The sequence below is a fragment of the Neopelma chrysocephalum genome, unplaced genomic scaffold (assembly GCF_003984885.1).
Source record: "Neopelma chrysocephalum unplaced genomic scaffold, ASM398488v2 Primary Assembly neopelma1_72, whole genome shotgun sequence".
Lineage (NCBI taxonomy): Eukaryota > Metazoa > Chordata > Aves > Passeriformes > Pipridae > Neopelma > Neopelma chrysocephalum.
The window spans coordinates 9,078,933-9,099,622 of NW_020897732.1; the positions used below are offsets into that span (position 1 = coordinate 9,078,933).

General features: G+C 39.4%; 1 protein-coding gene across 5 annotated transcripts in view; it reads right to left on the reverse strand.

Moving 5' to 3' along the window:
- Nucleotides 1–20,690, reverse strand: part of DPP6 (dipeptidyl peptidase like 6) — a 547,706-nt gene that overhangs the window by 309,359 nt on the left and 217,657 nt on the right. Inside the window, exon 1 of one of the 5 annotated variants that reach the window (XM_027686851.1) lies at nt 3,113–3,259. The exons of the other annotated variants lie outside the window; for them this stretch is intronic. Within the exon in view, the coding sequence (XP_027542652.1) occupies nt 3,113–3,163 (51 nt within the window). The 5' untranslated portion in view covers nt 3,164–3,259. Of the gene's footprint in view, nt 1–3,112; nt 3,260–20,690 lie in introns of those variants that run through there. 5 annotated transcript variants of the gene reach the window in all.

Consider the following 20,690-nt stretch of genomic DNA (forward strand, 5'->3'; position numbering starts at 1 on the left):
TACAGTGATGAAATCAGTAACAGTTCCAGAAGCTGTTTCTGAAGCAAAAGAATCGCTCCAGCCCACTACCATAAGCTTTTTCCTCAGCAAGTTACAGTGATTTTTAAAAAAGGCATATTTACCATGAACATCCCATCAAATACTTGGCATGAGAGACCATAATAGGGTTTTATAGCCGTCACAGTCTATTGGGTCAAAAATGCATTAAAAAACCCTGGAGCTTAAATACTTACAGGTATGATGGACCACAATGGAGTGCACTATTGAGTAAATAATGTCTGCCCTAAACATTTTCTAAATAAAGGTTTACACAAGAGAATCAGTAGCTTTGAAGTAGCCATTAAATACTCTCATATCAATTTTCATGTTTCCATGATGATTGCTTTAGTTTTGTTACTAACAAAACTTAGCACAGCGTTTCTTCCAAGCTTGGGGCAAATGTTAGCCAGATATCTCTGCATCATGAAGAACCCTTACTAACAAGTCCTCAAAACAGCTCAGTACCTAAGGTAAATATTATAACCTTCAGTCCTCATGATAGCCCAGCATTCCCATTAAATACCATAATCTGTAATCCACTTCATAATGACTGTGGGGAGATTTTTTTTTTGAGGAAATGTACTCAGGATTGACTACAGAAAGACTGATTGCTTATTGTTGCTGCCTGTTTTGACCCTATAATTCATTTCCCTGTTTTCTTCCTGCAAGTTTGGCTTTCTGTCCTTAATTGAGCTGACTTGGCTGTATCTTCAGCAGTGTTTAGTAACCAGCCACTTCACCAGCAGGATTGGGTAGTAGCTGAACATTCTGGAACATTTAACTGTCAGTGACACATGCCAACACTTTGGGGATCAGCATGAAACACAGGCCAGATCAAGGATTAATGGAAGACAAGGAAAGGCTTCCTATGGACGGCAGAAACCTCTGGAGAAACAAAAGTGAAGTTTCTCTGCCTTCTGCTGAAGGACATCCTATTTGGTGTGAAAAAATGACAGGTACTTTTCAAGCAGTGCTATCTTGGAGTGTATATAATATTTCAAAAATATCTTGAAAGCTTCATATTTTAATAAACACTTTCTACATCCAATTTTTATTAATATGTTTTTAAAAGGGGAGCAGAAAATGAACAGTATGAGTCAGATCGTCAAGCAGGCATAAATCATCATAGCTCCACTGGTTTCAATTTATACTGCTTGTGAAAAAGGCTCTCTATACCTTTCTGGAATCACAGAGTGAATTCATCATCCCCAAATAATTAAGGATTTAATTTAATTATCTGTTAATATCTTCATTTTATGACTGGATTCCGAAGGATGGCAAGAACTACAGAGAGCTATTGCAAGGGATGTTAATGATAAGTACAGTGTAAATCATAATTTTGATATATCCATAAATACTGAGCAAGTTAATGCCGAGAGTTAAGTGCAGAAAAGAAGTGCGTGCCATATCACAGACATAATCTCTTGCATAAATATATTATGGCTTATTATAAAAGCACACTCTGCACAATATAAGGTCTAACCCTTTTGTTTTAACAAGAATCGTAAAGGCCTTTTTTGAGATTCTAACGTGCTTCTACCCAGAATAGTTTGAAGTAGGAAAAAAAGAAACAGTAGTATTTAAAACTGACATTTGATTCTGTAGAAATTTAATTTTGAGCTATATTACCCTGAATTATCAGGTACCATAACAATGGAATAGGGACAAATGCTGTAGGGATAAGAGCAGAAAATGCATCAATTAAAGGATGCTTAATAGACTGCAGTTAAATAGCTTTCACAAATAGGAGGTAAAGGACAAAGTGTTCAGCTGCACAACAACATACACAGCTATATGCAAATAAAATATTTCTATCCAAGAAGGACATTTTGTCTCTTACAACTAAACCTCTCCCAGAGCCCATTTAAGTACCATGCTTTGACTACAGTAATTATCTCATGTCACTTAATATGATATAATATCTACTTATGCTTAATGGATATGTTTTAATTTCTAAGGAAACTGCCTGTTTGCACAAATGAAAGTTGTATGATGATTAAAATATAATTTTCACCCTGGCAATAACACTTTTCAACAAACAAAACCATAAATAGAGATATTACAGCTATTTGAAGACAGAATTATAAATGTGAATATCCTCTACTACTCAATACCCTGACTATAAATTGCTGTATATTATGAAAATTGACCATTTCTCATCATTGATAGAATATCAAATCAAAGCTACTTCTAAATACTCAAATCAATGTTATCAGTAAGCAAGTCAACTGATTTTCAGATCAAGGAAAATGCACATTATTTAAATAATAATGTAACATAATTTACATAATTTAATTAACTGATATCAGAGACACATCTTCTGAAGCATACAAACAAATCTATTCAATTACTTTTAAATTCCTTTTAAAATTTCACTACTGTTTGAATCAGTTTTAACAATGAGAAAAACTAACCCCAAACTTTTTAAGGAAACCCAGTTTATGAGACATCAGAGATGCCAGTTTCACTTGTTACACCAAATTAACTTCACATTTGGTAAAGAATCATCTGTTCGATTTCTCTGTTTTTATTTTCAACCTATAAGAAGTGCACTTGTTTATAAAGTAAATACACTCCTCTATTATTGTTTAATTTGACTATCTTGCTAGATTCCAGTGCTGTATGGGCTTTAATCATGTTCCATATAGTTCAGCTCTACAGTATATCTCAGCTCTAAAATACAGCCTGAGGGGAAAAGAGGCTTTTTTTTTTTTTGTAATGCCTTTTTTATATTCATCTACCCTTAAATGGCATTTTTAAAGGCCACAGAGGAAATCAGTTTAGCTTAGTTTCCTCAAGAGCTTTTACCATATAAATGTTGTTGTTGCAAATTCTCTAAAACTTTTCTCAAAAGTCAAATAAACTTGAATGCTTAATGTCTCTAGAAATTTGCAAAGATGTGACTAATATGAAAAAAAACCAAGCACACAATCATACCCTGCAATGAAAAGTCTGATCAAATAACGTGCATGCACCAGGACGACTTGCCCACAAACACCAAAATTATCTGCTTTTAATTTATTTGTTACCACTGCAATCTTTCTAAAAGACATTTTTCACATTTTTCACTCACCCTCCATATTTTTTTAAATCTCTTCATTCTGGACCATTTGGATTTGTTCATCTCTGATGCCTGCAGATCAAATATGTATCCTATATGGCTGTAAATACATTTTACAACCAGTCTGGAGCCCAAAACAGTAGAGTCATAGATATTCTTGAAAACAGAGGCACTCCCTGGCTTTTAATGCTGCTTCCAATAACCACACAGTTCACAGCTCAGCATAAAGTAACCAATAGCTGAACATAGGCACAGAAAAAAAGAAAACCAAAATCCCTTCTTTGAGATCATATAGGGAGAAGTCTTGATCCATCCAATACTTGATTTAGGTCAGTGAAAAAAAAAAAGATGCTATTATGTCAGCCATCCAACTTTAAGATGACTTGTGAGCTGACAGTCATGGCACTTTAAAGCACCGTCATGATAAGTCTTTACAAAGGGATTGTTTTAATCCCATATGAAAAAAAAAAAAGAAAAAAAAAAGAAAAAAAACAAGCTACTTAAGGACTATGGAATTCACATGATATTACAAAAATATCTGCAATGTGCTGCAATGGAATGAAGCTGAGAAATACCTCGTGTAGTGTTTTCTACTTTATTTTTATGGTTTCCTAAGGATGGGAGGTTTATATGATGGTGGAAATGTTCACACCTGTCATTCCTCCCAAATTATTTTAACCCTTTGTCCCTCTTTAAATAAAAAATGAAATATCATATGAAATAGAAAACTCAAAGATGGTAATTTTTATGTTTCTTGAAAATGACTCAGGAAATTGTACCAATTCTTATTCTAAAGGAAAGATGTCATTGAGACAATCTATCCAGAAGGGAGATCCCATGGAAAGTTGTAACCATGAAAATTTTTAGTCACAGTTCATGTTATCCAGCTCATAGAATGCTACAAGAGAGAAGGACCAAATTATTGTTCATACATCTGTGCTTCTTATGTTCCCTTTAATAATTTCAGAAAATGGAAAAGAAAGCAGAAAGTATGTGAAACATACCTCTCTGGTAAAACATAAAAACCCCAACCATATTTCAAATCCATTTCTGGAATGAGAAAATAAGTTTGCTTGACAAACACTGGTTTATTATAGGCAGTTACACTCCAAAGCTGATCTCCTGCAGTGCATAACAGGCCACTTCTACAGGTGTGACTACATAGAGGACACCCTTCTGGAATGGCAGACCTAACTGAAAACCTGGTGGTGTAACAACCCAGGTGCTGGAAGAAAGTCATTCAGCAGAGACACATAAAAGGGGCTTGCTTTGAACATCTGGTGTGTTGACTGACTCTCTCAACAAGAAAAGTGGGAATGATACCAATTTCCTTGCCACATTGTACTACCGTGGACCTTTATCTTCATGTTCCAGCACCACAGAAAACTTCTTTTCCCATCTTACAATACTATGCAATGTGTACTTGACCAGGTTACACTGAATGTAAGACCACATTTGATATTCTAGTCAATACTGACACAACCCTTATGAAACTTGTCCTCTCTTTCTCTGAAAAGAGAGGTCTAGGCAGAAGTGTTATGGGTCTGAAGCTGCAAGGTTCTAACTGTGCAACATGTCATTAATTACATGGTGCAGCAAAGCCCATAAGGGGTTGCTCGTTGACCAGTAATTTGGGACCTGACCCATGCTTTCTAATGGCCATGAGATGTTCAACTAAACGTAAAGCTCCATTTCAAACATGGATACCAAGTTTAGCTGATACCAAGAGCTGTTATGTGCTAGCTACAGAAGTGACAGACTGGTCCTAGGGATCTATTTGATTATTTTATTCTCACATTTGATATCAGAATCCTAATGTTGTTCCATGAGGAGCATTGCCATTTATTTTAATGACAGTAGAATGTGACCTTTGTTCAATAAAGAATGAAAGTGGTTCATGTCTCATTTTTATCTAAAAGGACTAGCTATACCTCATTAGATTTTCTGTAAGCACTCCATCCCCCTTTCGTAATCAGCTTCTCAATTATCTAACAACAGTATTTTAAAATTTTTCAGACTTAATTTTCTGTCATTCTGACAATGCACCCTAATCTGCCTGCCATTGAAAAGACAGATAAGATTATTTCAATTTTCTTAGCACTTATTGTTAGTTAGATTAGTTAATGATTAGTTAGATGTAAGAGAATGTCTAGAAGCTCTTCTTGATGTTATGCAATTAATACTGAGGCCCCAAGCAACTGCAGTCAAGCTCAATGCAGACAAGTGCTGTTATGGGAGCACATGCTTTGGCTGTAGGTGCAGTTAAGGTGCAGTTCTATGACTTCTGTGTGTAACTGTACCTCTGACCAAAAAAAGACTGACAGCTTTGCACTGACACGTGCCTGACCAGTAACAGCTGGGTCAGTATCTTAGAGCTATTCTCCTCTTTCCTATCTTTGCTAGACACCTCCAACTGAAGGTACATTTTTCTAGACTCCACTGATACCCAAAACAAAATGGAATCATTCATTGAAATGGTTCCTCCAAGCAGCAGAAGAATCTGCTTTATATTCCTTCATCCTCAAACGATGGACATGAGCTTCTGCCTTTCCATACTATAAGAAGTGAAAATGTTCAGGACACTCCTTTTGCTTGCTGTGATCAGGGCTTATAAGCAACACTGCATGTCCAGGCTAAGGACAAGTCAAATGTGGCTCTACCTTGTGGCTTTCTCCTTTGTGGTTTGAATCTTATGGTTAGAAGTGAGGGGAAAATACTTCTCCTGAATTAAACCCAACTTCAGAATCATTCAAAATGCTTTCACCAATTTAAGGGCTTTTGACGTTGTGCCGAAAAGTGGCTTCCAGCACATTTTTATCATGGTTTCAGGATAAAATCCTAATTCATAAATAAACTGACGTAGTTCATTCACTACACTCATCACACTGATAGGCACAATTCACAACAGTAACTTTTCCCTAGATTAGGAAGTCTGAAGCCCACAAATGTCAAAGCACTGGCATTTCTAAGGGATTGTTGACAAGGTGAGGGGGATCGGAATAGAGCCCAGCTATTAATGACCAAATCACTGTCTCATTTCCTCCAACTCCTTTCCATAAACTCTGACCTCTAAATAAACCTCCTTACAGCAAGTATAAGGTCTCTCTTCATTGAACCCTAGAACTTCTCCTAAATAACCAGCACTTTGTAAGAAACAGAGTCAGATGAAGAAAAGGAGACAAACACAGGTACAAAAAAAAAAAGTCATACTGTTGTTTTGGAAACAAAGGAACAGCAACTATCAAATTTTCCTCAAGTTCTTACAGATGATACTTTGGTATTGACTTTCTCCATTTGTCTGCTTTGTTGAGTTACACATTAACAAGCTCTTCGTGCCATCCAGCAAGAACTGCTGCTGTGGGTTTTGCTGCCTTGCTTCCAGTAAGGTGAGAAGCTCAGCTTTTACGCAGTAATTTAGTTAAACATAATGGAGTGAAATCATCCCCGAATATTTACTGCAAGCTAAAAATCTCACCTCAGCTGCATTTACTGAGAGCAATAATGCTATGTGTGTTCCTGTAAGTATAATCAGGTTCCTATACCAGCTCTCAAATTAACAGAAGAGGAAGAGGATTTGATTGTACTAATCGATCACAGGATTATAAACCACCAGTGTGGAAGGAAGTGAAAGTGAAATCTGCACTGCAAGGAGTTACTGGGAAAGTCTTTACTTTCCAGTAAAGACTGACAAATATTAGGAAATCACAGAGTACTGCTGACACTTCATTTGGATAGTGGGTGCAATTTTGGTCACTCATATTCATGAGGAATGAAAGCAAAACTGGAACAGATGCAAATAATGACTGGCAGATGATCAGGGCAATGGAAAAACTGTCACATGAGAGAAACTATGGGAGCCTAATTAAAGTAAGGCTGCCATATACAAACATACTGGGAAAAGAGGCAGAAATGGAGAAGAAGAGCTACTTAAACCCTCAGTCAACACTGACACAGGACAGATATGTATAAACAAGGGTAAATGTAAGCTAAAAATCAGAAAATGGTTTCTGACCATCTAACTCTAGAGTATCTTCCTAATAAAAGTAGAAAGGAAAAAATGTTACACAACTCTGAGATCATGATCGAGTAGTTTATGAGTGGGACAGGACGGCAGTGTCTGCAGTATGAAACCCTGAAAAGCTACTACCAATTTCCTACTCCTCACTGAGCTCTCATGACAGAATTAGGCAAACATCTTTGAAAGTAGTACCTGATGCCCAGCCGCACTGTGAGCACCAGCTCTGACCCTTTTCTTCTCCCTGTGAGCCCACACTGCCCCCTGAAGCGGGCTTAGGACTGCTCTGTCACCATTTCCCTGCATAAGCCCAGGGGTCCATATGCCACCAGAGCATTGCCTGCTCATCAGGCCATGATCTGATCATACCCCTGCACTGGGGATCAGTCACAACAGCCGGATTCAAAGTCAGAGCTGCCCAAATATACTAAAGGACAGCACAGCTGAAGCCTTACCTTCCACCAGAATTAGACACCTCCTTGCAAGCAAATTAGATGCACATGATACACTCACATTGTAAATCTGAGTTTGAACCTTTGCTTTTAAAGCTAACTCAGCTCACATTTCAGGTGGTTGGCTCCCAAGATGAAGAAAGCACAGGACTCTCTCGGTTCACAGATGTGACAAAACTCAAAGCTTGTCTATTATCAAATCTAAAAGTGTCATCCTCACCTTAAAGTTTATAATTATATTAGCACTCTTAATTTACTAGCTTCATCAGCCTTTAAATATTTTCCTGGATTCCTGACTGCAGGAAGGAGCAGCTACTTAGTTGTTTGAATATACTCCATTAATATTAATAGGAGGATTTTGGGGGACAACACGATTTTTTTAACAGCTAATAGAAGCAGTGTGTGCATAACACCATGGTGACACCTAAGGCAGAAGACTGTTCTGACAGGTAAAGTAAATAAAGTATAAAAATCCAAACAAACAAACAAAAACAAACAAGAAAGAAAAGCTACATAGAGGAAAAGGTGACAATCTGCAGTCCTGTTTGCTCTTGATGTTCTCATGAGTGAAAGGAGCAGAATCACACACTGAATCCCAAATCAGTTCATTAACTGGCTCTGGAGATGGGTGTGGTATCCAGAGCCACAGCCCAAACCAATGAAGAGGGAAAGCAAGATGCTGAACTCATGGAGAAAAACAGTAAAAAAATCAATGTATTATTGCAATAAGAGGCATCTGCCAGAAGTAAAAGGAGTGGAACTGAAACACCCAGCTCTCCATCTTATTTCATGAAGATCCTATAACGGCTGAGGCTTGGACATGTTGTCAGTATAGCTGAGCACTGTGATGAAAACAGGTGCAAACACCAAATGCCACAGTGACTGATAGATGCTGTGCCCAGCTCTGCCCACAGATAGTTGTGGCTCATGGACAGAAGCCTGGAGAGAAAAACATTCATACCTACAGCTTTCCCCCATCCCTCCAGCCTGAGCTGCCCACTGTTGTCCCCAAAGATGACAGCAGCTTTTTGGCCAAAATACAGAAAACTGACATGCTCCATTCTTCCCTTGCCTGTAGGACTGCTTGTACTCACACTGCCACTGACAGCACTGATTCTGCTGCACACTCAGAAGCAGGGATTTGGATGCCAACCTTTGCCTATTTGCAGCAGGGAGATAAGTCACCCCCAAACAGTATTTTCCTGCTGACTGCCGCTATCAGGAGACCAAGAACAACATGCCCATTGCTACCCACACTGCCCTGTCAGATGGTGCCCACGTGAGTCACAAAGATGTGCGATCATGAACTCCTGTTCACTTTATTTCAGTAACAGACAAACCCAGGAGACACTTTTAATGATGTTCCTCCCTTGAACATGTAGCACACTACAGTGTGAGGCCACCTCGGCTGTGGCAATGCAGCTGCTTGTGGGGTCACAGTGTGAGGTGGATCAGAAAATTCATCTTTTTTTACCAGGTTATTTTCAGGGCAGGTCAGTTCACTTATCAGCACATTGATCTGGCTCACAGCACGGCTGTACAAGCTGTTATTTGGCAAGCTGAGGACAAGCAGCTCCTTTCTCTGGCATTGCCTTCATCCCCTCATGCTGGGAGCTGCAGTGAACTCCCGAACCTTCCCCCTGCTCCTTGGAAACACCAGCCCTCAGAGGGTGAGAATCAGCTGTTTGCAAGCAAAAAGCACTGGGAAGAAGCCACAGTGCAGCAGTGTGGGAGTACCAAAGATCATTAGCAGGAGGAAATAATGTATATTTAATGGTCTCTACTATTTGCATATATATTAACTCGAATACTTCAGCCACATCTACACACTGCACTAGGGAAATATGAAGGGGAACAAAAAGTCCTTCCTCACATATGGGTTTGCACACTTGCAGGCATGGAGTCTGCAAAATGCAGCACCTATTGCTGCTTAGTTATTCCAAGCCACACTCAGTGGCTGATTTCCAGTCTGCAGGAGATGTGGGAGAGAAGCCTTGAAAGCAGCATGTCTGGGTGGAACAAAATAATTTGAGACAACCTGTCATCACCACTGTCTGTCACAAAAGGCCCCATTTGTTATAGATTTTATACTTTTTTCAAGCAGCGTCTTCATCAAACTCAGCTACACAGATTGTAGGGTCCCAGTTTCAGGCATTTAACAGGTTCTCCTTCCCTTCATTGCATATGTTCTACATCTCAGCATATATAAAAGCTATTGAGAAGAAAAAGCAACAACGTTCTCCTGTCTCCACCAGTGTGTTTAGACCATGGTATATAAGATACCCAACACCTTCATGAAATGCAGTCCCAGGAATCAAAACCTTACTCATATTGAAGGTAAAAGCAGTCAGAAATTCATGAGGTATTTAATTACTAAATCAACTACCTTAAAACCTCCATTCTCACCTACATGGCAGATTTACAGCAACACCTACTCCTGATTTGCACCACTGGGTTCACTGTGAAGTAAGTCCCGACTCCTTCACCAGAAGCACCAATGTTCCATGACATGCTGTTGCATTCAGGATCCCAACGTTTTGAAATTCTGGACTACAGAAAGGACTGGGAACAGCAACAGAGACTGAGGACTGTGGTGTCTCCTGTCCTCTGTAAGAGACATTTGGATGAAAACCTCTTCTTGCTTGGGAGCAGGAGGACTAAGAAAGTGAGTAGGAGAGAGAAGTGGACAGACAGAAGCACAGAGAGAAGCAGAAAAAGCAGTCAACTCAACTATCCTGAAAGTATATTTAGAGGCTAAATTTATTAAAAACTGTGAGATATGAATAGAGGAGATCTGGGCTCCATGGGAAGATGTACTCATCTGAATTATCAAGTCTCTCTGTGCATCTCAGCTTTCCAGGCACCCTGCAGCTGGGGCAGCACAGCTAAGCAGTAACTTTCAGGACAGGAAGCTCCAGGGCTGTCCTCCACTTAATTTCAGTAATTTTAGAGCTCACTGTAAACCTGTTGCACATATAACAAATTACAGCGAATTACATTACACCTTGTTATAAGAAAGTCATGATTCTCTTAAATTAAATGAAAATAAACCAATTTACAAAGTAGGAGTAAAGAGTTAAGCAGTTCCTATCAGATATTTGTCCAACCCTGGTTTAGAAACTTCCACTGATGGAGACCTGACAACCTCTGTAGGCAATCTAGCCCAGCCTCTACAGCTGGAAAGTTAAATTTCCAAGCTCATTATTCTATACCATGCCTACATCAAGACCTAGCGATAGTTTTTCCCCATTGCAATTACTCTTTAGATAAATAAAAACTGTCACCATGTGTCCTTGTGAGGGAAGGCATTAAACAACACATGGTTTTACACTTTAAAAATTAATTTTCTATCCATGGTGTAAGATTCATTCTCAAACCTAATGGATGTTATTTTATAGAGACAGTTTCTGTTTCTCTCCCTTATTAGGTACAGATAAAATTTTCTACATAGTATTTAATGGTGTCTTGCTCTTTGAATGAGTGCATTTTGTCTTTCTAAATTATGTTGCTCTCTGACATTGATTGGTGATACAACATCGTGCCTTGCAGTTTTCTGCTTTTGTTTATCTATCCTGTGTGTTCCTGGGTTGTTAGGAACAGTAATGGGTTAGCAGCCCTGGTATTATTTTCAGTAGAATTGCTCAGCCACCTAAAGTCAGCTTGTCCCCACTCAGGGGAGGCAAAAAACCATAAAATGAAAGGTCAACAAATTAGACTTAAAGAAAATTCTCTACCCCTGAGAATATAATCCGTATTTTAGATAAACAAATATTGAATTATAAACAACATTAAATATAAAACAATTAGGACAGACACAGATGTAGTGACTTTGGAAGATGCCAGACATGGAGAAGGCAAGTAACTCTCTGTACAACTAGTGGTTGTGCCACCATTCCCTCAGAGGTTTTCTACCTCCTTTAAAAGACAAACTCTACAGGGGAAATAAAACCCAACCACTGCCTCTGTTCAGACAGATTTTTCATCTGAAGTCTGCACCAAGGTGACCAACTAATGTTAATCCAGAGGGCATTTGGGGTGATCAACCATTAGCGACGCAATCAACTCATTCATGGTCATCTACTGCTAACACATTTTAGTCATTATGAAGACGGATCATTCTGAGCTGCTAGTTAAAGGTAAAAAGCTTCTTATCCCACTCCCATAATCATCTAGACTCTGTTAGATGTAATTACTGTCGGGCGATAAGGGAGACTAAGGAAAGGGACAGACTGAAAAATGTCCCCAAGAGCCTTAACTATTTTGGATCTTAATTCCTTAAAGCCCCTTATCACTCTAACAATATTAGCTTTGCCACCAAAGGTGGGACTCATTTGGTGAAATGCAGACATTGACCCTGCAGAGGTCTGAGCTAAGCCATCCTGGATGCCTTTGGCAGTTGATGGAGCTCAACTCAGTGGGGTCACCAGCTCCTAAATCAGGCATCTAAACCCAGACAGAAAAGGCAAGACCTGGAAATGCTGGTATTTCTCTTTTGATTCTAAGGTGACTAGGTCAGATGGAAATGTCTCAGCTTCATTAAAATAAATTCTGCCCCGTGAATCTCCCGAGAACTTTTCACCTTTGATAAAATCCATCACGTTGCAACCCTTGCACATTTTTTGCACTTAAGAGAACAGGATTTGTGTGTGCATCTGGATACACATGTGCATGGCAGGACAGGAGGAATGATAAATGCACACAGGGCTGGACACAGCAGATACCAATATCCCACAGGGAAGTGCATTTCTTTGCTCTATTTAATAGGAAAGCAGAAATGCTGGCAGGCTCCTTCTGCCACTAGATTTCCTTGCAGCTGCCCAATGACCATGTTAGTGGCTGGTTAGGACACTTACAGCATTCTCTAAATGTTTAATATTTTATTCCTCCCTTGAAGCATCTGGTGTAAGTCACTTCTGGAAACACAATGCTGGACCAGATGGAGGATTAGTCTATGACATTCTGATCTGGTAATTCCTATGTTAATTTTTACAACAATTTAGATGGGCATTGGCCACAGGGCCCAATCTGAGTCAATTTATTATAGGGAAAAAATGTCCTTTTCCCCCCTTTTCCTTTTCTATTGAAAAGCTCTTTTTTTTTTTTTTTTAATGTTTATTTTCACAGTGCAGCACCTGGAGAAAAAAAAGAGTCATTGCAAGTCATTGCAAGTCATTGCAGATTTCAGAAGTTAAGAGCTGGACTCCCACTGCTGCCTCAGATACAGAATCAAAAGGGGAACATTTTTCACAGTTGTTATCTGCAGATTCAGCAGATGTCTTTTCAACTTTTTACAAGCTTAAGTACTGCATGATATGTGGCAGTAAATGCAGTGTTTAGTAGTATTACAGTCAGCATCACGTAGATGCCTGAAGGTTCCCTTATGAACCCCAGTTGTGTTGGCTTAGAGGGACACAGAAAAAAAGATTATATTACAACATGCAACAAGGCCACATTTTTAGAAAGGATCAGCAATTCTGAGCATATCAGGGTCCAGCACAAGCAATCATAAAGGGAACTGATTTTCACTACAGTTCTGAGTATCGGATTTCTTTCCATGTTACACTTAAGAATAAAGGCATCCCAAACTATCAGGTCCCATTGACATGCCACTCAGAGATACAGAAATCTTCTCTAAACTGCAGAAACATAGTCAGGTTAGTCTGTGGCCCCACTTAAGGACAGTTTTATTGATCAAGGTCAGCTATGAATAACACTGACAATTTTATAGCCACATAATTTTCTTTAATTAAACCTCCAGCTTCTATCTAGGTACTTTTCCCTTATGTTGTTTTTGCTTATACATTCTTGTGATGCCAAGCTGTGAAAAATTATATGGGTTACATAATCTTGTCATTGTTATTTTCTTACATTAACATATTTATTCCAAAAACATAGAACAAAAATATGAATTAAAAAAAAGTCATGACTGAAGTAGTGTATTTAGATGTGAGTCCTTGCAGGCATTTTAGAGATTAGCAGTGCAACAAATTATTAGTTCCCCTAAATATCTGGATCCGGCTAAAGAAACCAATCATATAAAACTGAATCATTAGCCCTTGGCAAACTGCCTCAGTTTCTGTTAGAACAGGCTGGTACAAGTTGAGAAATTGAATGAGGGTTTTTTTATGGTTTTGGTTGTTTTTTTTTTAATAGCACAGGAATGTAGATAATTTTTCCCCACTAATTTTTAGAAACTGAATAAGGCCTGAAAACACCCAGTAGAAATAGATCTGATGTTTTCCAGTTGAGTTCATGGAGGACTCCTTGTTTCTGCATGGCTGTTTGAAATATATACTGCGATTGCACCTAAAGGTTGATAGGAAAATTCACATGCCATTTTTTGGCTGGTTTTTGTTCCCTTAAGTCACGGTGATGAAATGGCAAAGTGGTGACTTCGCCAAAGAGTTTCACAGGGCTGCTCCAGCAATCACACATTCATCACTGATTAAATGGAGTTTGCTGCATGAACTTAACTCTGAGGTGGGTTGGTGCCAATAAGGCATCACATGGAGTGGAGAGGACACAAAGCTGCATTGCTGGTGGTGCCATGAGCTGTCCTTCCCATATGATGCTGTAGAGGTACATCAGAGCACCCTGGAGCAACCAGAAGCAAATGCCACCCTCATACATGACACCCAGAGCCCAGAGAAGCCAAACTTTAGGGGAAAAGAGGGTCCTGCCATTTCTGTTCACCTTATGAAAGAGGGACTCATTGCTCAGAGAGCTCAAACAGAGCATATTATCTTGCTGAAATGACTCTTTTCAGATGACCCCTCACATCTGTGTGGTCTCTCTTCCAGAACAAGCCTTTGCCAGAATTGTTTTTTCTGCTTCACAATAGAAACCAGTTGGACTAAACCCAGCCTTGTGAGAGTGCATCTGCACCGGCAGTCCCGAGAAGGGGAATAGCATGTGAGAGACTGTTTATCTCAAAAACATCACTTGGAGAATTTTTTTCTATTACCTGAATAGCCAAGTGCTTCTTTTACACTGAATTGAGTATTTTTACTGCATTTTTTTCACATAAAGAATTAAAATAATTTGAGATAAAGGCCTGAATGAGCACAGAGTCATACAGTAAGTTCACAGGCTCCATAGCAAGCCCCCACATCAGCAATGGAAGTGCCTGGGGACAGGGAAGGGTCAGAGGATGCAAACACACACAGAGCCTTTATTTCATACAATCACAGAATCACAGAATCATTAAGTTGGAGAAGACCTACAAGACCACGACCACTAAAACATATCACAAAGTGCCCTGTCCACTCGTGTTTTGAACACTTCCAGGGATAGTGACTCCACTGCTTCTCTGGGGAACCTGTTCTAACGGGCTCTTTCCATATCAAGGGGTAGGGAAAAATCAGTTCCAGGACTTTCTGCAAACAATATGAGATAAATTTTTGAGCTGTCTCATTGTGACATCCCACATCTTCCCAAAACCACCCTTGCAGCAGCAACAAATGGCCAGTGCGTAGGAAAGTACAACTGGGGCAGCAGCACAGGGGTGTGGTGCCTGATGGCAAAGAAAACCTTCCAGGAATGTTGCTCCTGGGGACATCAAAGTCCAGGCTGGGATGTTCTGGGTACTCTGGAGGCACAGGATTGCACACTGTATGGCTGCCTTTACCTGAGCCTTCCCACAGAGCTGAGAGGGAGAGGAGGCTGAGAGAATAGGAATTTATAAGGAGGGATAGGAAGGCAAGCCTGGAGCTGAAAGATATTGGATAAGAAAGATCCTCTTAGAGCACATCTGAGAAGACTGAAGGCCAGGGAAGAAAGAAACAGAAAATTTCAAGGAAATGGTGATAAAGCAGCCTGGTGAGAAGGATGTGAATAAGTGAAGGTTACGGGAGCAGGAAGTTGCTGAAAGGCGAAAAGAGGTGCCAAGAGAAAAGATACCCAGTCCTGACAAAGTGAGGACAAACAGAAGAAATGTTGTTATCTGGGGCAGAGTAGCTCCCAAAATAGAATGTGATCTTCTCCCCTACTTAACGTAGGAAATGGCAATTCCTATCTATAGACATTATTTAACAACTTCCCCATTTTTTCCTTTTTTTTCTCCCTGCTGCCTCCATCAAAACCTTCAACTGTTTGAAGTGACATTAAGCAAGTTCAAGACTATGCTAATATTCACATGGAAAATTCATCACTGGGGGGAGAGGGGCTAATGCACATTTATACTATTGCCTTCACCTGCACACTGGGACCAACATTTGTGCAAGATGAGCCACATCCCCTGAGCTAAAGTGCTTGTGAAGGTCATCAAAGCTCAAGGAGCAATCCATTAGTTAAAAAGGCCTAGTTTGGAAGAGTTCTGGCTGTTTTTTTCAAGACAGATGATTTTTCTGAACTGATTTCTGGAAGGAATAAACCTTTGAGAAAATCATTAATTCCATCCTGAATACAATGAACAATAAGGGGAAGAAAGAAAAGGCAGCATCCTGCTGAGTTCTCTGAAAAGGTATACATCTCATTTTTTTAAAAAAGATAGTATCAGAAGCATTACTGGGCAATTTTTACCACTTTTGTTGATTTTTACAGGTGGCAAAAGATGGATGCAATCTATTCAATAAATAAGTAGGATCATTAAAAGGAGCTTAGTTGTTGGATCTCTTGGCCTGTTTGTTTCTTTGCCTCTCCTCTGTTACTCCTGGAATTAAGTGAACTAGTACAAGATTTTGGGAGCCTCTTGTGTGTCTACTAAAAATAAAGCTGAAATATCACCAACCCAGTCAACTTTCAGTGAGAAAAAGGATCCTAAGAAAGATCAATTTTGTTACTGGAAACTATATCCCACACTGCTCTCCCCCCATAAGTGATGATTTTGGGAATTGCTCAAAAAAACATGGGACAACTGTGCTCTATTTAAGCCCCAAATTTACAGTGCATGCAAACTATTGGACAAGCAAATATGTGCTTAGGTTGGATTCAGTTAGGCAAGTTCTGGAGCTCAGTAGGGCAAAGGGGACATGGGCTTCTCCAAAGAGGTTTCCTACCTGCAGAGTCTGACTCACACGGCCCATGATACCTGGAGGGAACATCAGAGAGTGATGTTATCCAGAAAGACTAAGTGATTCCCTTCCTCCAAGGGCTCAACACCAGAGATTTACAGACAGATGAAACATTGACAAACGCCTTGTAGCAATGTGGGCTTATGAAGCCTGGAGATGGGGTGCTGTGATCTCCCCAGCTCAGCTCAGGGAGGCAATGCATAGTCTAGATTTTGAAATAAAGGTGAGTCAGAGGAATTTCTAGGTCTGGATGCATCCATCAGATGCCAAGCAGGACCCCGTTGCAGCCATCACAGCTGAAGTGTGTATCCCATCCACTGAGAAGGAAATAAAACTCTTGTCAGTACAGTGGGCTGATGATGAAAATAACCTATTTTGAAAATATGGACAGTCAGGAGGAAAATTAGGCAAAAAATATTCATGTTTATTCAGAAGAACTGTGCTAATATAACACTTTCAGTAACATTAAAAAAAGGGAAAATATGACAGAGCAGCAAAACTTGATGAGCTGATATTAATAGCCCTACCTCCTGTAATGATCAGAGAGGGAACTACCTGGACCAGGAGACCTATTAAGTCTTTGAGAATAAGCAATATCTCCTTGTGAAAGTGAGAGGTTCAATTAAATAATCTGAATGAGGTTTTGAAAGTTTGGCCAAGGCAACTTATCCATAGCAGACTGCCTCCAAGCCCCAGTGGAATGTGCTTGGCTAAAAGGTAGCAAATTCCATCAAAATCATTAATGATGTTACTTTCTGAATTCTGGAGTGTGGGGGATAGCCCTGGGCTCAGGAGGACCAGCGGTGAGATTAGCTGAAAAAAAGTACTGAGTCTGTCAGAACAGTCAAGCTTCTAAAAATAACACTCAGTGTTTTATTCATATGGGTGAATTACTTAATTTCAAGTCCCTTCATGGTGTTCAGCTTCCAGCAAGGCTGGGATTTGGCTTCTGCTGTACAAATGATCCTTGTCTTCAGTCATGCACACATGCTTCAGAAAGAAACCAGCAAGGAGGCAGCTCTGAAGGGAAACTGAGGCACGTTGGGCTGCAGATGAGTGAAAGTGGAGGGTGTAGAATAACCATTTGGTGTCCTGTCAACACTGTCTTTGAAAATGCTTATTTATTCTAAATATGGGTATTTTTAAAAAAAATTTCCTGATTTATTCTTTTTTTTTTTTCCTGAGGTTCAGGTATTAATTTACTGGTTGTAGTTGATGCATGAGTTAGATACATTTAGTAAGTGATTTTTTAATCTACTTTTGAAGGTATGTACACGTATCCCACGTCAACCTCTGTACATATACCCAGGAGCCCTTTACTGTCAGTTCCTTATATATTTCACCTGACTACTCAATAAAGCCAAATGTATAAATCAATTGGCATAATGGCAGATCATTCCAGATTTCTGATAATTCTTTAAAGTTTGATCTGAGGGAAGAATGTGACAGCTCATTATACATGCCAGACTGTGATCTATTGGTTATACATCTTTAATATTAGCTATAGTTCCTTGTGTTTATTTTTCTCCCTTGTAGTGCAGTTTTTATAAAGGCTTTCCAATGTTCTTCACTAGGCCTAGACATACAAAAGATACCGGGGGTTGTCTTTTTTTTATTATTTTGTTTGATTTTTTTTCTTTTAAACAACTGCCTTTTGCCCTAGGAATATCTTCCATTGTCATTAGGATGCAATGAAATCAGGGGCAGCAGGGAATCTCTTTGAGATTGAAGTTTCAAAGAACACCAGCTCTATTGTGCTTATTTTTTGCCTTTTTTTTCCCAAATAACTGCACAAGTGTTCTACAGATTTGACAAAAGAAGGCACATTCTCCTATTCAATATCAGAGAATAGTCATGTGAGTGATTAAAAACTAATCCCTCTTGGTATAGGTTTAAGTCTTAGAAAAAAGTGAACACAGTGAAGAAGAAATGGTTAATAAAACCATTTTAAATGAAGAGAAGCATGAAAAAAAAATTCAGCCAGCAGAAATGGGTTGGAAGTAACCCTGCATCTCAACTCATCAGAGGCAAAAACATTCCCATGGCAAGAATAACCAGGCTGTAGAATAACCTTCCGGTGCATTTCACAAAAAACAACACTTGAAGATATTTACAACAGAACTGGACAAGACATTGCACAGCAGAGGATATAAAAACTGGATAATCTAATAGATATTTTCCAATTCCAGTGCTTGATGGTTTTGGAAGAGGAAAAGAAACAATCGTTTCAGCAAATACAATAAATCTCTTACAATACCAAGCAACACTGCAGCAATTACTAAAGGTCATGACTGCAATTAAATAGCATTATTTATTTTATTGCCAGTGCCTCATTTTCTATTAAGTTAGGTACTAACCCAGGTGAGGTAATGGCCACCCTTACCTCTATTTTTGGGGAGGTTTTTTGTTGTTCTTTTTTTTAATCTTTGTGAAACTTTATTGTTGGAGATTTGAGTCTCTTTTGCTCATGCAATGCTTAGAATTTGCACCTTTTCACACAAATACAATAGTTAGTAGGTAATTTTTTTTGCAATCTCAAGGTTAAAATTAATTTTTAATGCTTGCCTTGTTTTATTTCTAGCTGTATTTATTCATTTTTTCTGTGTAGGCATACTTGTCTGAGTCCTACTTGTTTGTCAAGTCCTCTAAGTCACATTTTGTTAATGTATCTGATCTCCTACTGAAAGTACAGAGCAATATCATGATGTTATTTTCTTCCATTTAAATTCCTCTTGTTAAGTGTTGGGATGGGGACAGTTTCCATGTGATGACATGTGCATACTCATTAGTAGACTTTACTGTATCATTTTGTCAAATACTACTTTTGACTATCACATTTATGCTACTGTTATTTGGGGTCTTGATTTCCAACTCCATATTGTTTTTTTTCCCTTTGTTTCCTTAAGGTTTACTTGCAGATGTACGTGGAGTTTTGCCCTACTGCTCCAAAGGTAATTTCTGGATATCAAATTCACATCCTCAGTTTCCCAATAAAGGCTGATGAAAAGCCATTAAAAATTCCCTGTGAAGAAAAGCCTGAGCCAGCATGGAAAATAACAAGAAAAGGAATGGAATGTCTGGAGCCCACAAGTCCAACAATGTGAGACTTGTAAACCACACAGCTCCACGCTGCCAAGGTACCCACTGTTCTGCTCCAGCCCAGCAGCAGGGCTTCTAAGGAGGCTGTCAGAGGGCTGTTCCTGCTCTACATTTGGGCTTCAGAGTTTATCTCAGTCTTCCTTGTGAGTTTAGCCAGCAGTTATTTACAAGTAAAACTGATCCAAAGTGAAGATCACCCAGCAGTTCCTCATTCAGTTTAACATCCAGCCCTGAGCGAGCACAGAGATTTCTTACGGACACTACAGATCAAACTCTTCCCAGAACTGCAGTCCTGAGCCAACCTGTGAGGCACAGCATGACCCTGTGGTCTTTTCCACAAAATACATATTCTAACTCTCCTCACAGTCATACTATTCAAAATGTTTTCTAAGTCATCTCCAACCACAGTGTATTTTAGGTTCGTAATCTCCATGTGTTAAAAAAACATAATTTGGCACAGCCAGAGGTGCTGGAATCCTGAATTCTCAGGGACTTGGCTGCAGGGATAGGAAATCAGCAGAGATCATAGAGGAAGAGATACAAAAATGTCAGTGACAATGAGATAAGGAGAGAGATGAGGCTGGAAAGAGGCAGAAACACACTCAGACAGTGCAGCCTTGGAGAGCCCCAGGTTATGGTTCTCTAGAACAGCCCGACAGGGGGACCTTAGATAATATTTCCCTTTACTTCATGGAAAAGGAGAAAATCCTACACTTCCAAGGGTTTGGTGGGCATAAGGCACTGTGACACTCAGATGAGCAGCACCCCAGACAAGGAATTGGGAATCCCTGGTGACTGTGGGCTGTGCTCCCTCTGGACCAGGCAGGAGAACTGCTCACTTACCAGCACAGCAGCACCAGGAGCATTACACAGCTTTTAGTTACATCAAATATTGCAAATATGATTACTATTATTCTAAGCTATAGAAAAGCCTGCCCTATTTCAAATGTTTATCTCAGCTAAACAGAATGCTTTGAAGTCTTTGAATCCCTATTTCTCAGTTAAACTATGGA